Source organism: Hemitrygon akajei, chromosome 31, assembly GCF_048418815.1.
Source record: "Hemitrygon akajei chromosome 31, sHemAka1.3, whole genome shotgun sequence".
Lineage (NCBI taxonomy): Eukaryota > Metazoa > Chordata > Chondrichthyes > Myliobatiformes > Dasyatidae > Hemitrygon > Hemitrygon akajei.
Window position 1 is genome coordinate 21,428,407 of NC_133154.1, and position 18,780 is coordinate 21,447,186.

The window sequence follows — 18,780 nt, forward strand, 5'->3', positions numbered from 1 at the left end:
CAACCTCCTACGCCTCACCTCAACCCATTACCCTCACTGCAACCTGTTACATCATTCTAACTTGTTATCCCTTACCTCAAAAAATGCTGGAAGAACCCAGCCAATCAAACCACATTTGTGGAAAGAACCCAATGTTTCAGCTCAAGGAACCTTCCTCAGAACCAGGTGGGCAAGTTTTTTTTAACAGTGGGTGTAGGAGTGAGGTGTAAGACAAACATCTTTGTGCAGGTTACTTTGGACAGATCAGGTAACAGACTGAGCAAGTGAAGACCGAAGGAGGGATTTTTTAGAACTAGGTGGGGCAGGGACTTCAGCACCATCATGGAAATGATGAGAGAGCAGTTTACCTGAAGTTGGAGTGTCAAATGTTGATTCCAGAGGACTGCAAAGTAGTCAAACATAGAACAGTATAGTGCAAGAACAGACCCTTCTGCCCACATTATCAGCTGAATAATATTTTTTATTCATAATTAAATGCTTAACAACACTAGTTTACTCTGCATACACAATGTCCATATCCCTCCATTCTCTGCATGTTCATGTCCCCATCTAAGAGACACACAACCCATCTGCTTCCACTATTACCCCTGGCAGTGCATTCCAGACACCCATCATTCTCTGTGTAAAATGCCTACCCTACCCATCTCCTTTAAACTTAACCTTCTCTCTCATCTTTAATGCATGCCCTCTGGAATTTTGACCCTGGGAAAAGAAATGGCACAGTAGTCAGGGATGAAGGGACTGTTCCAGTGCTGTACTGTTCTGCATTATGTGTCCTGTGTTCAATGGATAAGTCCTTTCCAACCCACATAGTGTGGTGGATGATTGACCCCACTCCACTGTTATTTATTCTTTTGAATCGATGATCCTCCTCCTCCTCCTCCTCCTCCAGATAAATGGTTTGTTTTTTAAAAAGGCACTCCTAAACAGCCTTCTCCTATTAATCTCCAGCATAGAGATGAGTCAATTATCGATAATTACCTCCATTTTCCTGACAGAAATCATTGCTGGAAATGGCACACATTTTAATGCTTTTATGCTTCTCAAATTTTGAGTACATTTACATAAAAAGAACTTGAAAATAATGCAGGCATTAATTTTTTTCTACATTATATATATATAGCCTTCACTCTCTCTGCTCCAACATTCATCTGTTTTCATCTGAGCTTTGCTGTTCTCCACGTAAACTCCACTTGCAAAACAATTGAATCCTCCCAAGTTCAAATAATTCATCCTAACTTCAGAAACAAACGGGTGCTTTCTTCATCCACATCAAGGTAAATTTATTTTATTACCTTATAACTTTCATTATTCTGGCAGAATTTAGAAAGTGTGTTGGCACTGGGTTACCATCACATTGAAAGAAATGTAGAAAGACTGAGGAAAGTTGGTGTTCGAAGGGATCTGAGTATACAAATCACTAAAACTAACTTCTTGATAGTTAGCAAAGCCAATAATTTGTTGGCCATTCTTGCCTGTGTAAAAAAGTAGAGATATTTTCCTAGTGCTTTATTAAAACCATGTCTAAAATACTAGTATCCTTAACTAGAGAAAGGTATACTTGCTATAGGCCAGAGGGAGTGCAGAAAAGATACACCAGTCAGGTTTCTAGGATGGTTCATCTGTCATATCGGGAGGTACACAATAGACCAAGATTCTTTTCTTTAAAGTTTAAAAGATTGAAACATGACCTCATTGAGACATACAAAGAGAATATTTTTTAAAATGCATTTAAGACTAGGAAAACTGGAAACACTCAACAGGTCGGGCGATGTGTATGCAGTGAGAAACAGCATTTTGGGTTCCAACAGAATTGCAGTGATCTGAATGCTTGATAGGGTGGACAGGGATATTTCTGTGAGGAATTCAGAACAACAGCATCTCAAAGTAAGGGGTTGGTCAGTTAGAATAGAGATGGAGTCAGACAGTGATGAACCTTTAGAATGTTCTATCTCAGAGGGAAGTGGAGGACATATCATTAAATTTATTTTTATAAAACAGATCAGTCAGTGTCAGCATATTAGAAGAATGAAGGAGTTTGGGGATAGAACAGGAAAAAAGGGTATGAGACACCCTTAACTGATAAGGTAAAGGGGAATTCAAAGAGATTCTACAAGCATATTATCATGCCCTTTTTCTAGCTGGCTGCCGGTGGCTAGTGGTGTTCCACAGAGGTCGGTGTTGGGACTGCTTCTTTTCATGTTATATGTCAATAATTTGGACGACGGAATTGATGGCTTTGTGGCCAAGTTTGCAGATAATACAAAGATAAGTGCAGGGACGGGTACTGTCCAAAGTCATGCACTTTGGTAGAAGGAATAAAGGCATAGACTGTTTTCTAAATGGGAAGCAAATTCAGAAATCAGAGGTGTAAAGGGACTGAGGAGTCCTTGAGTGGGATTACTTGCTGGTTGAATAATAGTAAGAAAGACAAGTGCAATGTTAGCATTCATTTCAAGAGGACTGAGATATAAAAGCAAGAATGTGATGCTGAGGCTTTAGAAGGAAATGGTCAGACCACATTTGGAGTATTGTGAGCAGTTTTGGGTCCCTTATCTAAAAAAGGATGTGCTGGCATTAGAGATGGTCCAGAGGAAGTTCATGAGAAGGATCCCGAGAATGAAAGGGTTAATGTACGAGGCGCATTTGATGGCTCTGAGCCTGTACTTGCTGGAGCTCAGAAGAATGAGTGGGCATCTCATTGAAACTAGCAAATATTCAGAAGTTTAGATAGAATAGACATGGAGAGGAAGTTTCCTATACTGAAGAGTATATACAGCCTCAGAACAGAAGGACGCCACTTCAGAGCAGAGGAATATCTTTAACCAGAGTGTGGCAAATCTGTGGAAGTCATTGCCACAGATGGCTGTGGAGGCCAAGTCACTGAGTATATTTAAAATGGAGATTAGTAGGCACTTGATTAGTAAGGGCATTAAAGGTTATGGAGAGAAGGCAGGAGAATGAGTTTGAGAGTGTTAATAAATTACCATGATGGAATGGTGGAGCAGACTTGATGGGTCGAATGGCCTAATTCTGCTCCTATGTCTTATGGTCTATGGTGGCATCACAGTAGTGTAGCAGTTTATGTAACACAATTACAGCACCAGCAACCCAGATTCAAATTCCACCTCTGTCTATAAGGAGTTTGTCTGCTCCTCCATGCTGCATGGGTTTCCTCTGGGTGCTCCAGTTTTCTCCCACATCCCAAAGGCATACAGGTTAGTGGGTTAATTGGTCACATTGTGGAATTGGACAGTGTGTATCATTGGGCTGGTAGAGCCTGTTAATGTGCTACATCTATCAATACATAAATAAAATATTGTCTTATATTTACCTTGGAGAGCATCATGAAAGCTGAGAAATTCATGAGAGTAAAGACCTGAAACATATCACTGTTACAAAACAGGAGGTGTTGGTGGAGTTGAGGAGCACAAAATTGAATAAATCTCTGGGATCTGACCAAGTGCACCCTAAGACATTGCGCAAAGGATGACATTGCTGGGCTTCTGACAGAGACGTTGGGATCTATAGCCACAAGCGAGGTACCAGAAGACTGGTGGTTGGGAATGTTGTGCCTTACTTTAAAATGGCAGCAAGGACAATCCCAAGCCAGGAAACTACAGTGGGAAAGTTAATGTAGGGCATTCTGAGGGATAGGATCTACCTGCATTTGGAAAGTCACGGACTGATTAGAGATGGCCTTTGTGTGTGGGAAATCATGCATCATGGATTGGAATGAATCTTTTAAGGAGGTGACCAATTAAGTTATCAATGGCAGGATTTAAGATTCTGTGTGGACTTTAGGATGGATTTTAGAGATGGTAGTCTGCTCCAGAAGCTTAGATCACATGGGATGCAGGGTGAACTAACCAAAGACATACAACATTACACTGAGTCAGAGGGGATAGTGGAGGTTGTGTGCAGCTCTGGTCACCATGCTATAGGAAGTCTATGATTAAGCAGAGAAGGTGCAGAAAAGATTCACAGGAAAATTGCGGGGATTGATGGCTTAAGTTATAAGAAGAGATTGGATAGTATATTATTGTGTATGGTAGTATTTTGTACGTTATTATTAAAGTCTGAACACTGCTAAGTGTATTTTAAAATGTGGCTGCTGTAACGAAAGAATTTTCCACTCAGGATTAATAAAGTACTTCTTCTTCTTCTTCTTCTTATTATTATTATTATTATTATTATTATTATTATTATTATTATTATGTCAAGGACAGTTTTCCTTGAAGTGCAGGAGGCTGAGGGGTGACCTTATAAAATCCCGAGGAACACAGATAAAGTGTATGATCATATCTTCTTCCCCAAGGTGGGGAATCTGAAACTGGAAGGCACAGGTTTAGAGTGAGAGGGGAGAAATTTAAAGGGGATGTGAGAGTATGAATATATGGAAGGAGCTGGCCAGAGCAATTTTAGAGGGAGGTACAGTCATAGTTCTGAGAGATGTCAGTGCTTCTGCTCTCACTACCACCAAATCACCACCCCCCACCATCCTGCAAACACTAGTCATGATTCCTCCATCACACAGACATCCCAGTGACACCAACCCCCTCCTCTCCAGTGCCCCTCCCATGCACAACTTCCGTTATCCACAGACCTCCCCCATGCCTCCCCTTTACCCACCCACACCTTCATTCCCCTCCAGCGCCCTCCACGCACATCTCCCATTAACAATTATAACCCTATTAACAATTACAGCACGGAAACAGGCCATCTCAGCCCTTCTAGTCCGTGCCGAACGCTTACTCTCACCTAGTCCCACTGGCCCGCACTCAGCCCATAACCCTCTATTCCTTTCCTGTCCATATACCTATCCAATTTTACTTTAAATGACAATACCGAACCTGCCTCTACCACTTCTACTGGAAGCTCGTTCCACACAGATACCACTCTCTGAGTAAAGAAGTTCCCCCTGGTGTTACCCCTAAACTTTTGCCCCCTAACTCTCAAATCATGTCCTCCTCTTTGAATCTCCCCCTACTCTCAATGGAAAAAGCCTATCCACGTCAACTTGATCTATCCCCCTCATTATTTTAAATACCTCTATCAAGTCCCCCCTCAACCTTCTACGCTCCAAAGAATAAAGACCTAAATTGTTCAACCTTTCCCCATAACTTATCCCATCCCAACTCATCCTCTCTCTGGCATGTTCTTCCCTGCCCCCACACTCCCTCTACCCCACCCATATCTCCTCCCCATACACAGCACTCCACCACACCTTCTCCTCTCCTCCACACCCTTTTCTACTCCTTCCTCACACCTTGTATCCTTTTCCTCCCCCACTCCTCACACACTCATAAGGCTATAGGCATTTGGCTATTTCTTTTTTAATTTATTCTATTATGGGATGTAGGCATCGCCAGCTAAGCCAGCATTTATTACCCATCCCTAGTTGCCCTTGAGAAGATGGTGATGAGCTGCCTTCTTGAACCGCTGCAATCCCTGAGGTGCTCCCATCACACCCTCTCCTCTCCCACACAGTTCCACACACCTCGTCCCATGGTGCTGTGGGTGCCTGTGGGTTCTCTGCTTCCCAAACTCAACAAGATCCATCAGCAGCAAGAACAGCTATAGCCTGGCAGAGGATGGGATTCGGGCACGCTCAGTGAGAGCGAGGCCAAGGAAGGGTCTTTGGGAGGGCCACAGAGTGGGGTCCCTGCAGTGTGGTCCTCTCACCACTGGTGATTTTCTCTCTCTCTCTCTCCCCAGATGTGGCGAGGCAGCTCCCTCACCTGGACCTCTTTGATCCTCTGTGGCTTAACAATGGGATGTTTCGGATTCATTCTGATGGTAATTATCTTGGGTGTTCGGCGATGGGGTCACAGTTTAATCCTCTGCCTCAGTCCAGTGCTGGCTAAACAGCCGATGGGAGAGGGCAGAAGGTGTAAAACTGGATCAACAGGTCAATACATCAGTTAAGGGCTGTTGGGACCTCTGTCTCTCACTGTGCCAAGGCAAGTTCTGAACATATCCTTCCTCTAAGTGCTTGCTAACTTCTGAACATGCTGGATACTGATAGTGCCTGCATCTATGTGCACTGAATTAGTTGGCCGTAAGTAATTTATCTCACCTCTAGAGGGAATGTGTTTGAGTTGATGAGGACACGTAGGAGAGAGGAGACTCCATGGAGCCTGTGGCTGTTTCCTCACTTTTCAAGATCTCCATTTTCCCCTGAAGCTGAGTCTTTCTGTAACGGTGCTGAGATGGAGCTGCTTTTAGTCAGAGTTTCACAACATGTGTTTGCCACTGAAAAGGCTAGGTGAATTAATGTAAATAAAAATCACAAAATAATGTCCCTTTGTAAACTAAAGCTGTTAAACTTACCTTTCAGCCAAAAGAAGGAAGAGGCTGGACACTGAACAGTGCTGGCTATCTCTTAGGTCCCGGTAAGTAACAGTCACATGGACTGCCCCTGCTTCACGCCCAGTAACGAGGACTTCACCGATGAGAAGAAACGGGAAACTCAAACTTTGCAGCATATCGTTGTCATAATCACATTGTCGTATGCAAAATACACTGGACACAAATATTAGGAGGGAATTTCCCATGTACAAAATTATGAACGAGTCATGAAGAATTCCAGATAATAATCAAGAGACTAACAGGCCTTTATATCTGTACATTGGTGCAGTAACAAGTGCTGCTGCCTTCACTCCAGAGATCCTAGTTCAGTCCTGACCTTGGGTGCCAACACATTCTCCCTGTGGGGTTTCTCTACCTCTCCAGTTTCCTCCCAGGTCCCAGAAACGTGCGGGTTGGTTGGATAAGTGGTCACTGCTGACTGGTAAATCTGGGGAGATTTGGTTTTGGTTTATTATTGTCACAAGTACCAAGATATAATGAAAGGGGATCTTGTACAGTCAGGGAAGTGAGCCAATGAGTGGCAAGTAGATTTCAATACAGAGAAATATGAGATGATGCATTTTGGAAAGTCAAATCAGCGTGGTACTTGTACTATGAATGGTAGGGCACTGTGGAGTGGAATGGAACAGAGGGACCTACAGATACAAGTAGATAGTTCAATGTCACAGGTAGACAGGATGGTGAAATAGAGCATTTAGCACAGCGGCCTTTTCTCAGTCAGCAGACAGACTGTAGGTGTTGGGATATTATGTTGCAGTTATTTAAATCATTGGTGAGGCCACACTTGGAGTACTGTGTATAATTTTGTTATTTGAAAGATGTGGTTAAACTAGAAAGAGAGCAGAAAAGATTTACACAGATATTATCAACATTAGAGAGCCTGAGATATATAGAGAGATAGGACAGGCTTCTTTCATTCCTTGGAATACAGGAGAATGGAGGTGTGTTTAGATCTCACGTTGACTTCTGACACCAAGTTATGTTCTTGATAAAAAACCAACTTAGCTTGGGTAAAACTAACACGTATTTATTTACAGTAATGGCTCTAGCTCCACACGAGCGAATACAACCAGTTCATCGACATCACTTCTGGCTCCAGTATGAACAGCACACGATGCACACTGGGAACTGCAATTCTTTATTATGTACACGCATAATGACACAGTAATTACATCAAGGTAGTAAAAAGAAAACAGAATTCAGTATTGTACTGAGATTTAAGAGTAGAACAAATTCAATAAATGTAACGAATGGATCTGCTGAAGCCATCTCACAATACAAATGTGGGAAAATGGGATTAGGCTAGGAAGGGTGCAATGGGTACTTGAGGATTGCCTGAGACTCGATGGGTTGAAGGACCAGTTTCTCTGTTGTAAAATTTCAGGAGATGTTTACTATAGTTTTACAAAGCCCTGATTAGACCCAAATAAGCGTGAGGTGATCAGCATGATACCCGACTCCAGGGGTTAGATTAGGAAGGATTATACAAACTGGGATGTTTTCCCTGGAACTCTATTGGTTCAGTGGAAGTTTTCTTCATAATAAGGGAAACCCGCGGGGTGGATGGGGAGACTATTTCTACAGGCTGAGGAATCTGACAAAGGAGAAATGTCGAAAAATCAGGACCAAACTTTTCATAGAGTTTGGAATATTCTTTCTGATTTGACATCGGAAGCTGAGGGGAGACCTGGTGAAAGTTTGTAAAATTACAAAAGTCAGAGATAAGGTAGATGGTCAGCGCCGTTGTCCCAGGGTGGAAATGTCACATACAGGAGGGTATGGGTTAAAGGTGAGAACGAGAATGTTTAAAGCAGATGTGTGAGAGTGATTTTACACAGAGGGGTGGGTAGGTGGAGGCAGATACAAGAGCAATGTTTAGGAGATCTAGGCCTCATATGGAGCTAGTGATCATTAATGGAGAATGTGTGGACCAGGTTAAGACCTACAAGTATCTGGGAGTACAGTTAGACGAGAAGCTTGACTGGACTGCCAACACAGATGCCTTGTGCAGGAAGGCACAGAGTCGAATGTACTTCCTAAGAAGGTTGGCGTCATTCAATGTCTGTAGTGAGATGCTGAAGATGTTCTATAGGTCAGTTGTGGAGAGCGCCCTCTTCTTTGTGGTGGCGTGTTGGGGAGGAAGCATTAAGAAGAGGGACGCCTCACGTCTTAATAAGCTGGTAAGGAAGGCGGGCTCTGTCGTGGGCAAAGTACTGGAGAGTTTAACATCGGTAGCTGAGCGAAGGGCGCTGAGTAGGCTACGGTCAATTATGGATAACTCTGAACATCCTCTACATAGCACCATCCAGAGACAGAGAAGCAGTTTCAGTGACAGGTTACTATCGATGCAATGCTCCTCAGACAGGATGAAGAGGTCAATACTCCCCAATACCATTAGGCTTTACAATTCTACCGCCAGGACTTAAGAACTTTTTAAAAGCTATTATTAATGCTTTTTGAGATGGTGATTTAGATGCATATCATATTTTTTTACTGAGTTAAGTATTGTATGTAATTAGTTTTGCTACAACAAGTGTATGGGACATTGGAAAAAAAGTTGAATTTCCCCATGGGGATGAATAAAGTATCTATCTATCTATCTATCTATCTAAGACAATTAGAAAGGCACAGGAGTACAGTGAGGATGGAGGGACACAACCCAACTCCACCTACATCCCATCCTATCACCCACTCCCAACTCTCCTCCTCCTCAGTTACAATGCATTCATCTCTTCTGTTCCACATCACCACTCACTCACTACCACCCTATTACTCACACCCACTCCACTCACTCCCCCTCCCTGCTCTCCCTCACTCTCCCTACTTGCTCCACCTGACTCTCCCTCCCTGCTCCCCCTCACTCTCCCTACTTGCTCCACCTGACTCTCCCTCCCTGCTCCCCCTCACCCTCCCTACTTGCTCCACCTCTGACTCTCCCTCCCTGCTCCCCCTCACTCTCCCTACTTGCTCCACCTCTGACTCTCCCTCCCTGCTCCCCCTCACTCTCCCTACTTGCTCCACCTCACTCCTCCTCCCTGCTCCCCCTCACTCTCCCTACTTGCTCCACCTCACTCCTCCTCCCTGCTCTCCCTCACTCCTCCTCCTTGCTCCCCCTCACTCTCTGAGAGAGGAGACCCACATTGCTGTGCCCAACAACACTGCGCAGTTTCTCCAGAGGGCTCAGTGTTTGAGTCAATCTGTAGCCAATCGAGTGTCTTCATATGGGACATGGAAACACCCCATCACACCTTTCAGTGAGGTAACACTGCTGGTCTGTGAGTGTTGGTCTGGTGTCTGTTACTGGTCGTTTCCGGTGTTGGTTCAATGTAATTTGCCGATTACTCTAGGTGTTGGTGCTGGTGTCTATAACTGGATACTGTGGGTGCTGTTCTAGTGTTCATTACTGGTCACTTCTGGTGTTGGTCCCAGTGTCCTTTACCAATCACTCCCAGTTTTGGTCCCAGTGTCCTTTACCAATCACTCCCAGTGTTGGTCCCAGTGTCCTTTATCAATCACTCCCAGTGTTGGTCCCAGTGTCCATTACCAATCACTCCCAGTGTTGGTCCCAGTGTCCATTACCAATCACTCCCAGTGTTGGTTCCAGTGTCCTTTACCAGTCACTCCCAGTGTTGGTCCCAGTGTCCTTTACCAATCACTCCAAGTGTTGGTCCCAGTGTCCATTACTAATCACTCCCAGTGTTGGTCCCAGTGTCCATTACTAATCACTCCCAGTGTCCTTTACCAGTCACTCCCAGTGTTGGTCCCAGTGTCCTTTACCAATCACTCCCAGTGTTGGTCCCAGTGTCCTTTACCAGTCACTCCCAGTGTTGGTCCCAGTGTCCTTTACCAATCACTCCCAGTGTTGGTCCCAGTGTCCATTACTAATCACTCCCAGTGTTGGTCCCAGTGTCCATTACTAATCACTCCCAGTGTCCTTTACCAGTCACTCCCAGTGTTGGTCCCAGTGTCCTTTACCAATCACTCCCAGTGTTGGTCCCAGTGTCCTTTACCAATCACTACCAGTGTTGGTCCCAGTGTCCTTTACCAGTCACTCCCAGTGTTGGTCCCAGTGTCCTTTACTAATCACTCCCAGTGTTGGTCCCAGTGTCCTTTACCAATCACTCCCAGTTTTGGTCCCAGTGTCCTTTACCAATCACTCCCAGTGTTGGTCCCAGTGTCCTTTACCAGTCACTCCTGGTGTTGGTCCCAGTGTCCTTTACCAATCACTCCCAGTGTTGGTCCCAGTGTCCTTTACCAATCACTCCCAGTGTTGGTCCCAGTGTCCTTTACTAATCACTCCCAGTGTTGGTCCCGGTGTCCTTTACCAGTCACTCCCAGTGTTGGTCCCAGTGTCCATTACCAATCACTCCCAGTGTTGGTCCCAGTGTCCTTTACTAATCACTCCCAGTGTTGGTCCCAGTGTCCTTTACCAGTCACTCCTGGTGTTGGTCCCAGTGTCCTTTACCAATCACTCCCAGTGTTGGTCCCAGTGTCCTTTACCAGTCTCTCCTGGTGTTGGTCCCAGTGTCCTTTACCAATCACTCCCAATGTTGGTCCCAGTGTCCTTTACCAATCACTCCCAGTGTTGGTCCCAGTGTCCTTTACTAATCACTCCCAGTGTTGGTTCCAGTGTCCATTACCAGTCACTCCCAGTGTTGGTCCCAGTGTCCATTACCAGTCACTCCCAGTGTTGGTCCCAGTGTCCATTACTAATCACTCCCAGTGTTGGTCCCAGTGTCCTTTACCATTCACTCCCAGTGTTGGTCCCAGTGTCCATTACTAATCACTCCCAGTGTTGGTTCCAGTGTCCTTTACCAGTCACTCCCAGTGTTGGTCCCAGTGTCCTTTACCAGTCACTCCTGGTGTTGGTCCCAGTGTCCATTACTAATCACTCCCAGTGTTGGTTCCAGTGTCCTTTACCAGTCACTCCCAGTGTTGGTTCCAGTGTCCTTTACCAGTCACTCCCAGTGTTGGTCCCAGTGTCCTTTACTAATCACTCCCAGTGTTGGTCCCAGTGTCCTTTACCAATCACTCCCAGTTTTGGTCCCAGTGTCCTTTACCAATCACTCCCAGTGTTGGTCCCAGTGTCCTTTACCAGTCACTCCTGGTGTTGGTCCCAGTGTCCTTTACCAATCACTCCCAGTGTTGGTCCCAGTGTCCTTTACCAATCACTCCCAGTGTTGGTCCCAGTGTCCTTTACTAATCACTCCCAGTGTTGGTCCCGGTGTCCTTTACCAGTCACTCCCAGTGTTGGTCCCAGTGTCCATTACCAATCACTCCCAGTGTTGGTCCCAGTGTCCTTTACTAATCACTCCCAGTGTTGGTCCCAGTGTCCTTTACCAGTCACTCCTGGTGTTGGTCCCAGTGTCCTTTACCAATCACTCCCAGTGTTGGTCCCAGTGTCCTTTACCAGTCACTCCTGGTGTTGGTCCCAGTGTCCTTTACCAATCACTCCCAATGTTGGTCCCAGTGTCCTTTACCAATCACTCCCAGTGTTGGTCCCAGTGTCCTTTACTAATCACTCCCAGTGTTGGTTCCAGTGTCCATTACCAGTCACTCCCAGTGTTGGTCCCAGTGTCCATTACCAGTCACTCCCAGTGTTGGTCCCAGTGTCCATTACTAATCACTCCCAGTGTTGGTCCCAGTGTCCTTTACCATTCACTCCCAGTGTTGGTCCCAGTGTCCATTACTAATCACTCCCAGTGTTGGTTCCAGTGTCCTTTACCAGTCACTCCCAGTGTTGGTCCCAGTGTCCTTTACCAGTCACTCCTGGTGTTGGTCCCAGTGTCCATTACTAATCACTCCCAGTGTTGGTTCCAGTGTCCTTTACCAGTCACTCCCAGTGTTGGTCCCAGTGTCCTTTACCAGTCACTCCCAGTGTTGGTCCCAGTGTCCTTTACCAGTCACTCCCAGTGTTGGTTCCAGTGTCCTTTACCAGTCACTCCCAGTGTTGGTCCCAGTGTCCTTTACCAGTCACTCCCAGTGTTGGTCCAAGTGTCTGTTACCAGTCACTCCCAGTGTTGGTCCCAGCATCTGATAGCAGTAACTCTGAATGTTGGTGCTGGTGCCTGTTACAAGTGACTCCCGATGTTCAAACTGATTATGGTCTGGGAGAGCTGAGCTGCCTCTGTCCTTTCACTTCAGATGCTGCAAATGGTCATCGGTTGCTGATGGATAGGCCTGGCCTCGCTGGGAAAAGGGACATTGCTGGAGCCAGGTCCAACTCTGATGGCGCAGACCACAGTAAGGATCATTGATTACTGTGTAAATCCATGATCAGCAGCGTGAGATGCCAGGTGTCTAATGAGGCCCTTGAAATAAGAGGTCCATCCCATCCCTGAGTGGCAGAGGGCTAGGCTGGGTGGGGAGAACGTGCCTAGAGTGTGTAAGAGGGGTGTGTGGGATGGGTGGGGTGGGCAGTGTTCACTCAGGTGAGATTGGGTAAGGTGGGCTGGCAGGATGAGGGAAAGGGGTAGTGAGGGATATTGGTGTGGGGGTGAGTGCATTGGGTTGGGTGAAGACAAGAGGTGTAATATGGGTGAGGTGGGTTTGTGAGTGAGGGGTGTTTGGGGTAGTTGGTGGTTGGGGTTGACAGTGCGTAGGACAGGGGTAGGTGCGGTGTAGGGGTGGGGTGTGAATGGCTTGGATTGGAAGGGTGTGTCAAAGAGGGGTTTGTGTCAGGTATGGGTGGGTTGGGATGGGAGGATGATGTAAGACGAGGGTGTGAGGAATAGGGACAGGGTGTGAATGTGTTGGGTGTGTAGGAGAGGAGTGTGAAGGGGTTAAGGGCTTGGGTGTGGGTGGTTTGGGATGTGAAGGTGTGTAGGAGAGGAGTGTGTGGGAGATAGGGGCTTGGGTGTGGGTGGGTTGAGATATGGGGGTGTTTAGGAGAGGAGTGTGGGAGAGAGTTGGATTTGGTGGGTGGTGTGTGATGGGTTGAGAGGTTCGGTGAAGTAGATTCAAGGAGGCAGAGGCTGCTTTTGTATCTCAGTTGGTTCCACTACTGTTTGGCAATGTTGTGAATTCTCCCGCAGGAGATGCCATTCAGCCACTGGTGGAAATGCTGTCCTACTCACGCCTGGCAGGTAAGTGTAGATGGATGCTAGAGAGATGCACGGCTGAGGAAGCAGCTCTAAGGCAGAGGCAGCAGTGCAATACTGCCAGGACTGCCTCTGCATCATGGCTGAGATCATTTGGGGCTTCATGTAGCTCCATGACTGTAATGGGTGAGATGTCCCAGGGTGCGATGTAGTGGGTGAGATTTCCCAGGGTGTGATGCAGTGGGTGAGATTTCCCAGTTTGGAATGTAATGGATAAGATGTCCCAGGTTAGGATGTAATGAGTGGGACATCCTGAGGTTGAGAGGTAATGGGTGAAATCTCCCAGTTTGGGAGGTAATGGGCAGGAAGTCACAGGTTGGGATGTAATGGATGGGATGTCCCATAGGTGGGAAGTCCTAGGTTGGGTTGTGATGTGCAAATTTCCCTGGTTGGGGTGTGGCTTGCTGTTGAATACTCTGGTCACAGAGACTCCCAGGCTGAGAGGGTTCTACTCCCTACACGGGAATGGAATGGTGCTTGGATTTGAGGTCTCCCGGTGCACAAAAATTACCGGCAACAGCTCAGACCTGTGGACCCATGGAAATAAAGTGTGGATGTGGTCAGGCTGCTGACAACATTGACATCTCACAGGGAAGGCTGAAGAGCAGAGCTCCTGGCAGAAGCAGTAGTTTAGAGGGGAGGGTTGAGGGGGCTGGAGAAAGGGAAGGCGAAGGATGAGGGTTAGTTAAGTTTTCCAGAGGACCAGAACATTGGGTCAGTCACAGGGTCACTGGTTGGTGATCTGGAAGTGGGAGAGCATAAGACATAGGAGCAGAATTGAGCCATTTGGCCAATCGAGTCTGCCCCATCATGGCCGATCCAATTTCCTCACACCCTGACAAATCAAGAACCTATCAACCTCCACCTTAAACACGTCCAACAACCTGGCCTCTATGGCCACCTGTGCAACAAATTCCACAGATTTACCACGCTCTGGCTAAACAAATTCCCCCTCATCTCCATTTGAAATAAACATCAATCTATTCTGAGGCTGTGCCCTCTGCTTCTGGACTCCCCAGTATAGGGAACAACCTTTCCACATTCACTCTACCTAGGCCTTTCAATATTTGATAGGTTTCAATGAGATTCCTCCTTATTGTTCTGACTTCCAGCGAGTATTAGCCCAGAGCCATCAAATGTTCCTCATATGATAACCCTTTCATTCTCGGAATCATACTCATGCACTTCCTTTGATCCCTCTCCAATGTCAGCACATTGATGAACTTCCTAGATAAGGGGTTCAAAACTGCTCACAATACTTCCAAGTTAGGCTTCACCAGTGCTTTATAAAGTCTCAACATTACATCCTTGCTTTTATATTCTAGTCCTCTCAAAATGAATGCCAGCATTGCATTTGCCTTCCTTACCACCTATCCAACCTGCAAGTTAACCTTTAGGGAACCCTGCATGGAGACTCCTAAGTTCCTTTGCTCCTTGGATTTCTGAATTTTCTTCCCGTTTAGAAAATAGTCTATGCTTTTGTTCCTTATATCAAAGTGCATGACCAAAGGCTTACCAATGCTATATTCCATCTGCCACTTCTTTGCCCATTCATCCAACCCAAGCAGGGAGTCCTTCTGTAGTCTCCCTGCTTCCTCAACACCACCTGCCTCTCCACCTGTCTCCCTATGCTCCACAAACTTGGCCACAAAGCCATCAATTCCATTATCCAAATCATTGACGTTTATCGTAAACAGAAGCAGTCTCAACATCAACTCTTCATAACACCACTAGTCACCGGCAGCCAATCAGAAAAGGCTGCCTTTACTCCCACTCTTTGTCTCCTGCCAATCAGCCAATGCTCTATCCATGCCCTTCCTTTAATACCATGGGCTGTCATGTTAAGCAGCCTCATGTGCGGCACTTTGTCAAAGGCCTTCTGAAAATTCAATTCATCCACCGATTATCCATTGTCTATCTTGCTTGTTATTTCCTCAAAGAATTCCAATAGATTTATCAGGCAAGATTTTCCCTTAAGGAAACCATGCTGACTTTGGCCTATTTTATCATGTGCCTCCAAGTACCCTGATACCTCATCCTTAACAATCAGCTCCAACATCTGCCCAACCACTAAGCTCAAGCTTCTTTTCTTGTTGTTCCTTGGTTGCATCATCCTGCCCTTAGAATACTTCTTCTTCTTTGGGTTGTATTTATCCTGTGCCTTCCAGATTGTTCCTAGAAACTCCAGCCATTGCTTCTCTGTTGTCATTCCTGCTAGGGTCCTTCTAATCAACTAGCCAGCTCCTCTCTTAATTCCTTTTACTCCAACGCACAGCAGCTCCCACCTGCCATCAATGCTGCTGTTCCCCAATCACAAGAATTCCATTCCTGATCGGTAACCGGGACCATGGTCCCAGTTACAGTGGTGGTGTGAGTGTGGTTATACATTCAGGCTGTTGATCGGTGTCTACAACGACATTTCTAAATGTCACAGAGCTGACAGTTTGTCATTGCTGACCTTTACAGAGTGTGACAACTGATGGGAACTGGATATCCTGCAATTAAATTTTTCATGCTTTCTGTTGCTTTTGACAGGAATCCTGGCCCTGAATAACCTGGACCACGCACTGACAGAGCAGACACAAGACGCCTGACCTGAGCAATGGCAGACTCCTGCATGACTGCTGATCTCTGCGACAGAGACAAGGCCTTGAGATGATTTAACTGGAATAAATGCTACTGAACTGCTTTGCTAATAAAGTCAAGCAAAAAAATGCATGTTTTACCTGTCTTTGCATCTTGGCTTGAGCATTTCTAGAAATCCAGGGATTCAACCTACACCCATAGTCCAGACCCACAGAGGGTTGCTGTAGGAGCGAAGGTGATTTGGCCTCTCATGTTTCGTACCCCAGACTCCAGCAGTGTCATTTTTGTTCCTACTTGTCACCTAAGGTCTGCTTTGAACTGCTTTGGTTCTGAAGGGGAATTTACACATGACCCATACGTTTAATTTCTGCTATTTTTGGCCAGATTGTGTGTTCTTGGGTTTGCAATATTATCTCCTTTCCTGTTTCATAGACTTATAATTACTAGTCCCCTCCTCCCTGCCCCCTCCCACACTTCAGCTTAAATATCCCAGCTCTTTCCATCATTCATATCTGATGCCAGACATTAGGGGGTCAACTTAGGACCCTCCAGTTCCAGCGTTGGGACATCTCCCATGTGCTCAGATCTGGAACTGAGTCCAGGATTTTCCAATGTAAGTATCATGAAGTTTGGAACAACTCTGTGGCTGGGACTGGTGTACAGAGAATCTGGGCCACAGGGTGAGAGAGGCTGTATGGATGGGATTGATATGGTGACAAGTGCACACACAGTGTAATGGACAGACAGATGTTACAGGGAAACAGGCTCACTGATTTGGTAAGTGACACAGAAGATAGATTTATTTACCGACAAGCAGTAAAAGCATCTAGGTCAAACAAGTACTCATCAAAGCCACCCTAAGTTACAAAAACTACGACACTAAACATTCAGAAACACTTCACATTCAGCAGATACTTCATTAAGTCTCCCCAAATTACACAACTAAACATACTTAGGTAAGTGTGCGTGCGGGCCCTTCTATATCTGCAGTGCATTTTCCCAATGGTTCTTCAGCATTGGTCGTGACCTCAGTGTGAAGAGGAGCCCCTGGAGATAAAGGAAAGCCAGTGAGTCTCTCGCACGTGCTATTCTTATACCCCTGAGGTGCCCGAAACCAGACACCAGTGCCATGGCTCACAAGGCAACCAATGGAAAGAGCTGCTGCATCCCTCAAATGGGCCACCGATGACTGGCGCGATGGAAGCAGCTTTCGACCAGCAACCTTTCACATTACACTGGAGCCATCGGTTGGAGTGACAGAGGGCAGAGTGTGGATAGATCAGATGAACAGTGAGGCAGTGGGGAGTACTTTGTGGGTGGAATGAAAGATGGTTCAATCACCAGCTCCTCACCTCCAGTATCTGGAACTGGATCCAGCCTCGAGGGGAGGGATTATCATCTCCTTCTGTGCTGGGTCTGTGGATCCCGAATGTACTGACTTGAGATGGATTTATTCCAGTTCCTCCTGAGCTCTCTATCTGTTTCATACTTAAACTTTTGCCTTTAGGTGAATTTTAGGCTCCTGCTGCTTCTTAGATTGGATGTACAAGTTGGGATGGGGTAGGCAACACGGCAGGGGAGCAGTGAGTGGCTCACAGGGCACTGCTTGGACCAGTCGCTGGCTGTCCCTGGGCATTGAGGATGACATGTCCACCCTGCCCTCCGCTCAGCTATTCAGTGTGCAGTCATCACATTGGCAGACACAAACCAAAAATCCCAATCCCAGAAATAATGTTTATACAGATCTTTCCTATTACAGGCTGACCAAAACTGAGCACTATGCTCAAAAAGTATAGGATCATAGAACCTTGCACAACTGCTACAACCAAACACCTATACTGAAATCTCTGAATAATGAAGCCAAGTGTATCAAACATGTTCTTAACCATAAAAATAATAAAAACACAAAATGCTGGCAGAACTCAGCAGGCCAGACAGCATCTATGGGAGGAGGTAGTGACGACGTTTCGGGCCGAAACCCTTCATCAGGAGTGTTCTTAACCACCTTGTCTACCTGTGGCACCACTTTCGACAAACTCTCTACTTGCACTCCTCAGGTCTTCTGTTCCACAACACTCCCCAGGACTCGACCATAAGTCTTACCATAGTTTGACTTCCTAGCCTGCAACACGTCACATTTATCTGAATTGAACCCCTGGCCCACTTATCGAGCTGATCAAGAACCCCTTGTAAATGTTGATAACCTTCTCACTGTCAACATAACGCCTGATTTAGTATCAAACTTATTAAGTAATGAGGATGATTGCCAAAGGATACAGTGGGATATAGATCAGCTGCTGACATAGGCAGAGAAATGGCTGATGAAGTTTATTCTGGACAAGTGTAATGTATGGCACCTTGGGAGATGAAACACAAAGGGACTGAATACAGTTAATGAAAGCATCTTTAACAGGGTCGATGTACAGAGGGACCTTAAGATCCAAGTCCATAGCTCCCTGAAAGTGGCTGCACAGGTTAGCAGGATGGTAAGGAAGGTGTGTGGCAGGCTTACCTTAATTAGTCAACAAATTGAGTGCAAGAGGCCAGAAGTTATGAGGCAGATATAGAAAATTCTAGATAGACTGCATTTTACTAACCCTCAACCATCAGGCTCTTGAACCAAAGGGGATAACTTCACTCAGCTTCACTGGCCCCATCATTGAAATGGACTCACTTTCAAGTACTCTTCATCTCATGTTCTCGATATTTATTGCTTATTTAT

General features: G+C 45.9%; 1 protein-coding gene across 1 annotated transcript; it reads left to right on the forward strand.

Moving 5' to 3' along the window:
• Nucleotides 1–1,139: 1,139 nt before the first annotated feature.
• On the forward strand, nucleotides 1,140–16,143 carry LOC140719421 (galanin peptides-like). The gene is made up of 6 exons (XM_073034068.1): nucleotides 1,140–1,277; nucleotides 5,719–5,799; nucleotides 6,341–6,395; nucleotides 12,517–12,615; nucleotides 13,407–13,457; nucleotides 16,008–16,143. The coding sequence occupies exons 2-6, from the start codon at nucleotides 5,719–5,721 to the stop codon at nucleotides 16,064–16,066; spliced, it is 345 nt and encodes a 114-aa protein (XP_072890169.1). The 5' UTR covers nucleotides 1,140–1,277; the 3' UTR covers nucleotides 16,067–16,143.
• Nucleotides 16,144–18,780: the final 2,637 nt, after the last annotated feature.